Genomic DNA, 7769 nt, shown 5'->3' on the forward strand with positions numbered 1-7769 from the left:
CATGTGAAAGACCAGGCCACGCTGGACAGCCTGATGGAAAGCCTGGACACTGACGGCGACGCCGAGTGTGACTTCCAGGAGTTCATGACATTCATCTCCGTGGTTACCGTCTGTTGCCACGAGTTTTTCGAGCATGAGGACGAGTAAGGGGGGAGCTACAGTAAATTATAAAGAAGCAGTTAAGCCTAGCAACCTGCCGATGATGCCTTCAGAGCAGCGCAGGGTGGGAAAACACAACTCCAGCCAGCAGCCAAAAGACTATGGGTCAGGTTGGCTGGTGGCTGACAAACAGTCCAGTCTCGTCCTCAGCTTAGTCGTAGCGATCCTACCATTTTCTATTCTTCATCAATATCTACATCACTTTGAAAGCTGAGATTTGGCATCACCACGAAGCTCGTTACAGAACTAGCCACTGATTTCTAAAAGTCTACCACTTAATTAAAGTAGTTGAAATTCCTTAACAACATTTCACACGTCAGACAGATGTTAAGAGCTCCAGTTGGCTGCAGAAGTTCAGCTTGTAACTTTTTATTTATGTGCTTTTTAAAAGCAGAGTGGCTAACTAGCTACTTGGCTTTAGCAGCCGCACAAATCAATCCACTATCTAGAGGCGACTGTTTGAAAAGTTTGACATAACATAGCTGACTCAAACTTTAAAAGTTAGTTCTTATATTAAAAACATTAGATTGTCTAGTGAAAGATTCAAAAATGGCTTCTGAGTTTCAGCCACTTACTTTGGAAACGGCCAACAAGTTCACTCACCCTCCACTCATCACCGTGGCGATCAACCAGCTAATTAGCAACACCTGTGCGAGAAACAGTTTCAGAATGACTTTGAGTTTTAGTTAATCTAGCTGCCACTTTGGAGGCCACAATTTAGGGGTTTACCAACTGTTATATTATTTTAAGAAATGGCAGATTTTAAAAATAATTAAATAAAAGCAACTGGCTGGTAGGTTTTGGATGTGGCTGGAAAGTTCTACTGGGCTTGTAAAATAATTTAAGTGGCTGATAATTGCCCTTTGCTCTTGTTTTGCTTTATTTCTTGCCCAGAGGCTCTTTTTGGAAAATCTTTTGACTTCATATTTAGGTAAATAAATAACGACAACTATTTGAGACATGAGACCTTCCAAACGTCTAGTCTGCTGTTGCCTGTAGACGAGTTTCCCTCCCTGCTTCTGCTGCAGGTTTGATCCTGTTAGATTCAGTAGAAAACAATCTAGAAAACAAATCTAAGAAACATGTACATGCAAAGAAAACATGGATGATAGCTCTAAAACTGTTAATAAAACAGAAGAGTTTGTCTGATGACGTGACAATGTGTATTTTGAAATGTGGAGCGCTGGTTTGTTTTGATGTTGGTGATGTGAAATGAATTAAATTATGAAATGTGTCACTGAGTTTGTGGATGTTTTTATGAGATACAGCTACAGCTCGGTCAAATGTTTAATGATGGGACAGATACACCTAAGCCATGTTAAAATATAAATATAATTAATAATTAATACCTACATCAGTTTGATAAGAGAATATTATTTCTCAGTTTCATTCAAAAATCAACAGTCTGGATGTGTTAGTAATCACAGAGCGATCGAGACAAAATGTACCACCTTCTTGCTCTGTAAGTTTTAACATATGCAGATGATAAAAGTTTACATTATATTTTACATATTTTTAATTAATTAATTATTTTTATGACTTTCTGACTGTGAAATTTTACAAGTCTCGTTTTGGCCTCCAGAGCTGAGACGCAACCAGGCAGTAATCCACTGTTTAAATAGGCATAGTAAAACAGATTGCAAAACATTTATCTCTGGTTGTTGTCCTAAGGCATTCTGGGAAATGTAGGAAACCACTAACAGTTGATAACACGCTCTATATTAATAAATAGGCTGAAGGTAAGATTATTAAACACAGTATAAACGGTGTGTGTGTGTGTGTGTGTGTGTGTGTGTGTGTGTGTGTGTGTGTGTGAGTGTGTGTGTGTGTGTACATATGATGTAAGAGGCGTTGTCAGCTGCACAGTTTCAGACATCTGCAGGTTGTTTAGCATCAGAGAGGAGGAGTCAGCCTCGCTATTGGCCGGCTGGGGAACAGATCCCGACCCTGGGGACTGACACCACACCCATCTGTATGTGTGTGTGATTGTGTGATTGCGTGTGTGTGTGTGTGTGTGTGTGTGTGTGTGTGGGGTGGGTGTGTGTGTTTGAGTTGTCTAGCATATGCTCTGTTGTGTTTCTTCTTCTTGGTGAGTGAGGAGCTGACTGCAGATTCTCAGAACTGGTGAGTTTTTTAACCTTTTAAATGAAAGGTTAATGTTTTGTTGATGTTAAGTTTCTTTTATTCAAATGTTTGTGATAGTTTACTTTATGCATTGTGACTGTGTTTATCAGAACAAGCTGCATCCACAGTGACAGCCACTTGCAGCTGTTGCCCCTTTGTTTTCACTGCATCACATTAAGAAATCAGCCTCTAATCTGTCAACTAATGCTGATAAAGTCCTGTATCTTCACTGAACATAACTTTGCTGCCCATGTTTTCAGTTTGCTTATTTTAAAAGTTATATATGTAGAATTAGCTCCTGCTGCAATCTTAATTAATGAAAAAAAGAAGCGTGAGGAAAGTGCAGATTTAATCCTGAGGTGATGAAGCTCTGGATCAACAGAATAAAAATCTGTATGTTTAGTCGATTTCACATTAACAGCTGTTTTCTGAAGCATGACTCTTGTTATTGAGACAAACACTGACACTTTTGTTCCATTTTGCTGTCGTTCCCCTGAGGTCATGATTCAGTCTGTATAACCAGAGGCCATAAGTTCCCCGCTCCCCTTTAAAACATTATTTTAGTTACATTTTTGTAAGAGAGGCAGCGTATCCTGATATATTTGGAGCTGCTTGTTAATTAGGAAGTTTAAAGGATGATATTGGTGGTTTTGTTGGTTTACCCCTGATGATTATAAATCTTTAGTTTAGATTCAGGTTTTCATCTTGCAGAGAACTCAACTGTCTCGACACTGATCATTTTAAGGAGGATCCTGTTTAATTAATTGCAGGAGAAAAACTGTAAAACTTCCAGCCTTTAACATCTGGACAACTGCTGGACACATTTCCATGAAACTTTTGTACAGACATTCATGGTCCCCAGAGGATGAATCCTGAGGGCTTGGATGATCCCCAGATTTTTCCTCTCCACCATAAGACACCATTTGGCATCCCCACGACGAAAAATATGTTTTCTCTGTTCAGGTTGACATCAGCATGGACGTTCTCACGCCTACTCCCCATCCAGGTTTGACATTAAAGGAAATATTTACTTCTTCTTCTCCTCCAAAGGTCGTGCCCTGGGAAAACGGTACGTACACGTATGTGATAATGTAACTCCTTTAAAGGATTGAGAGTTAGATACCAGCTTCATGAACAGTCTTTATGCTAAGCTAAGCTAACCAGCTGCTCACTGTAGCTTTGTGTGAACCATACAGACATGAGAGTGGCGTCGATCTTCTCAACTAAGTCTTGGCAAGAAAGAAAAAAAAGTGTATTTCCTTAAAACTAATGAATTAAAAAGAGGCGTTCAAAAACCCTATGGAATCTACATCGTTTCTGTCTACTGGATAGACTAAAGTCGCCATCGCCGAGTGACCAAAACTGAATAAATAATACAGTAAAATATAATTTTATAGCAAAATATTAGCGGCAATGTGTGGCTGTAGATCGTTTAGTCAGACCTCAATACAAAAACTGATGTTTTAGACGGATGCAGCACAAACACTTTGATATTTCAATATGTGATCAAAGGAGGAAGTCTGAACTTTTTGTTAAGTTACATTCCTCAGACACTGCAAGTGTTTTCGGACCGGCTGAGGTGTGTGTGTGTGTGTGTGTGTGTGTGTGCGTGCGTGTGTGCTTAGCAGGGAGTGTCTTATCAGAGAGGAGCATGGGAAGGAGCCTCCAGGGTCTGTCGCTGTGGAGATAACGGCTGACACACTGATACCCACTGGCCCTGGTTTCCAAGCACGTTTTTGCACATTAAACTAAACTATAAGGCTGCGTTCAAGTTACAAGAACAACCCGAAGTGTAGCAGGAGGCGGATTTTCTCTGAAACTGTTTGATGAACGATAAAAGCAAAAAGCGAAGGCACTATTATTATTATTATATGAATAGAGTAGATTGAGTCTATTGATTGATCATTTGATTGGCAGCAGAATTTTGTTTCCAAATCATCCAATTTCACTTTATTTCATCCCTACTTATACAAATATACATTATAAATCTACTAGAACTTTTAAAAATAAAAAATCTATATCTTCATGCAGAATAACATAATAAATGAGTGAACTGGCAGATTTATGGTCAATAAATGTCTGTCATTTTTACTGGTATCTTACAGTATTTCAGTTAGTTGTTCATGTAATTGGGCAATACAATAAAAAAAGCTGTATTTTTAAATTTTACAGTAATGTACAGGAGCCTTTTTTTGTCTCTATAATGCTGTAAAATCTGTAATTATCCAATGCTGTATAATTAACTGATTTTGCCACAAGGAAGGTTCAGTCCATTCTACTGACCAAAAACACCTAAATGCAACATCCAACATCCACTTTTAAATCCTTGTATAAACTTTGTAGAGGGATTTTAAGGCGGCTTGATTTAGCTTTTTTTTTTAAAGATTTTTCTTGATAAAAAGTTTAGAGTCAAAGCCAATAGCAGCTGTGTTTGCTTTGGCCTGATACATCAAGACGTTCATTTATTCACAGTATCTCCATGAATCAAGTTGACTAAACAGAGCTCTTATTTCATTTTGAATATTTAAGACTTTAATTATATCAGCTTTTACATATGCTGGTTTCATAGTGGCCTTCTTTTCTCACTGTTAAGTAGAGATCCTCTGCAGCACTGCTGTTTGTTTGTAGGGTGTGATGTGAAACTTTATGATGATATTATGATGTGTAAACATGTGCAGGATGAGTCAAGCTCTCACACCGAGGCTCTAAAATAAACAGTGGTTGTTTGAATACCATGCATGGTTGGATTCTGAGTGGAGACAATATATATATATATATATATATATATATATAAAAGAAGTAAGTTGAAAAACAAAATCCTGTGACACTACATGTCTGTGGTGGTTCAGGGCTGAGAATCTGCAGACTGAGACAAACTACAAACTCAAACATCAAAAGGAAAGAGAATTTAAAAAAATGTTCCTGCAGGAACAGAGTTGAGAAAAAAGCTAATTTTGATTTCTTCTTTTTTAGAAATTCTCTTCTGGGCTCTTGCTGGTGTTGAAAGGAGCTTTGTGGCATTTGTTCCTACAGAGTTCATGAACCTTTTTTTCCCCAAATACAAACTCTGCTGGAGGATTTAATATTTCAACCTAATCTTTTACTCACTTGATTTTATCTAATATCAGACAGTTACATCCATCACTTTTAAGATGATTCACTTTCATCTGGTATCATTTAAAACGTTAGAGTTTTAAATATGAGTCTGTCAACCCTCAGTACAAATCATTCACTCAGTTTGGCTGCACAACACGAGTTTGGATAAGTGGAGCCACTTGGTGTTTTAGGAAACAAGATGCTGTTTCCAAGGATTATGTTTTAGAAAGGTGGATAAACAGAAAATTAATGAGTAAATGAAAGAAGGAATGAAAGCTGCTTTTAATCCATTTTTCAATTCATTTTATGTCTTTACAGACGCCCACCTGGACGATGGAAACATTGCAGCCTTAATTGGAGGTGAGATTTTGACTTTTATCCTTTTCTTACGGCATTTCTTATTATTTTATGCCCATATTTAGTTGTAGTTTTTTAATGAATTCCTCTACGGTGCAAATTGTCCTTTAACCCTTTTTGTGGATGCAGTGACTCATTTTAAAGATATCAGAGATTTTGAACCAGAACCCTTTATCCCACATGACTTGAACGCAGCATAAATCTGTCGAAATATACTACATATCAGTATAGGATTAAACTATCTTGGCTACAGATTGAGACCAGTCAGGTATGGAGTCCTGAGTGTGACTTTTTCAGTCCTAAATTATAATCAATGAGATGACAGGTAAAGGTATTAGTAAATGGAATTTGAAAAAAGGGAAAATGATTAATTCACTTCTTTTTAAATCAGTTATTATATATGAAATCATCTGTGATTAAATATATGATGAGGTTGGATTTGTAAGTATTGACATTTATTCTCCACCCTCCAGGGATTGTTGGTGCAGTACTGGTGGTGCTGATCTGTGTAATAGCGCTGTTGCTATGGTGCCTGTCCAGACATAAAGGCTCATATGTCACCAACGAGATGGACGACGACGACGACGACATCGTCAACGATGACGAGGACGATGATGATGCCGAGTCTGTCGGTTCCGATATGGGGCTCCAAACCCAGGAACCTCTGAAGATCGAAGAGGAGGAGTAATGTAGAATACGGACTTGAGATGTGCAGTCAGGGATGACATAGCTTTGTAGCTTTGTCACAGAGACCAGATGTGAAAATGAAATTTTTTCAGGGTTGTTATTTTCCAAAAGTTACCGATGTCTTACAGCTGCACTGAGCAGATTTGCACTTTGGCAGATTAATGAGGGCAGAATTTAATTTGAAGAAACTTTTCTCACATTCTGTCTATTCTGCCTTTTTTTTACCTAAATATCAAACACATTAAGGAAAAAAACAACCTTAAATTAACCTTGCCTTAATAATTAAGTGCCATTTCCCTTTTTAAAGTCTCTCATTTTCACCATCTCACTGTCATTTTTTAAGCAGAAACGAACTGTACATGTTAAAAACTCCACTTGCCGATACAGAAGCTGCTGGTTTCTAAATCTTTTACAGCTCCTGTGACTCCTCCACCAGACAAATGTGATTTTTACAGAAAAATAAACTTCCTTTGTTTTTTAAAAGGGGCCAAACTAACTAACTTACCAGACGCCGATAAACATTTACCAGCATCTTAACTCCTGGTGTTTTTCCACCCTGGTCGCTGTCATATTTTAAGCTCCTAACAATGGCCAACTCTGACTAACACACCACACTGTTATGAATCAGATGTTAGAAATAATGTGGGTAAACAATTAGACAACAGAGTTTATTGTAATTTTCCAACCTGAATTCAACCCACACTGATGTTTTCTCTCTGTATTTCTGCAGAAAATCTGTTTTTCACTTTTTTCAATAAACAGAAAAACGGTGATTAAATATAAGATGAAAAGACTAAGAGAGAAAGAAACAAGAAAGGATGCCAACACTTAGTTGCAATAATTATTCATGTTATTTTGTTCTGTTATAAATAGTGTGGAAGAAGAAGAATTTAAAACAATCATATTTTTACAAAATCCTTGTGTAATTATTAAAATCTCGTCTTTTGCTTTACTTTTATAGGAATAAAGTTTACACTTTTTGACACTGTGGAGTCCCTAGTGTTTGAATTTGGTGCCTCTGTCTGATGAATAATTTAAACTGCTCCATCTGTTGGCTGGAATGGAGTAGTGCAGCCTGGATTGAAGAGAACACATTTCATTGGAGCTCAGTTACAGCCACACTACAGGGATTTATTAATACTTCTTCTACTTCTACTAAGAAGATCAGAAAACTGTTTTTCAATTTTCCATTTTTCTATCAGGTGTTTATGATTTAAATATTTTTTACCTCATAGTTTTGTTAATTAATTAAATGAATGTAAAAGAGGACACTGGGATATGAATTAAATTTTCTAAATCAGTTTAATTTTCAGCTTTTTTAAAGCCTGAAAACAGGAAAACTGACT

General features: G+C 37.2%; 2 protein-coding genes across 2 annotated transcripts in view; both read left to right on the forward strand.

The window, feature by feature from the left end:
* s100b (S100 calcium binding protein, beta (neural)) overlaps positions 1 to 1393 on the forward strand; it is a 2474-nt gene extending 1081 nt beyond the window's left edge. Inside the window, exon 3 of the mRNA XM_023426929.1 lies at positions 1 to 1393. Coding sequence (XP_023282697.1) covers positions 1 to 147 — 147 coding nt within the window. The 3' untranslated portion in view covers positions 148 to 1393.
* Positions 1394 to 2130: 737 nt separating this feature from the next.
* Positions 2131 to 7408, forward strand: gypc (glycophorin C (Gerbich blood group)). The gene is made up of 4 exons (XM_087179541.1): positions 2131 to 2283; positions 3247 to 3352; positions 5698 to 5739; positions 6210 to 7408. Exons 2-4 carry the CDS (start codon positions 3259 to 3261, stop codon positions 6422 to 6424), a joined length of 351 nt encoding a protein of 116 aa, XP_087035667.1. The 5' UTR covers positions 2131 to 2283; positions 3247 to 3258; the 3' UTR covers positions 6425 to 7408.
* The last annotated feature ends 361 nt before the right edge of the window (positions 7409 to 7769 follow it).

Source organism: Seriola lalandi, unplaced genomic scaffold (genome assembly GCF_002814215.2).
Source record: "Seriola lalandi dorsalis isolate HSWRI2012SDOR001 ecotype SW California unplaced genomic scaffold, Sedor1 jcf7180002054850, whole genome shotgun sequence".
NCBI classification, from domain to species: domain Eukaryota; kingdom Metazoa; phylum Chordata; class Actinopteri; order Carangiformes; family Carangidae; genus Seriola; species Seriola lalandi.

Excerpts from the sequence above, each read along its gene's own strand:
- gypc (XM_087179541.1), top strand. The coding sequence starts at position 3,259 with ATGGACGTTCTCACGCCTACTCCCCATCCAGGTTTGACATTAAAGGAA. Across the intron at positions 3,353-5,697 it reads GGTCGTGCCCTGGGAAAACG|ACGCCCACCTGGACGATGGA; the intron begins GTACGTACACGT and ends ATGTCTTTACAG. Across the intron at positions 5,740-6,209 it reads CATTGCAGCCTTAATTGGAG|GGATTGTTGGTGCAGTACTG; the intron begins GTGAGATTTTGA and ends TCCACCCTCCAG.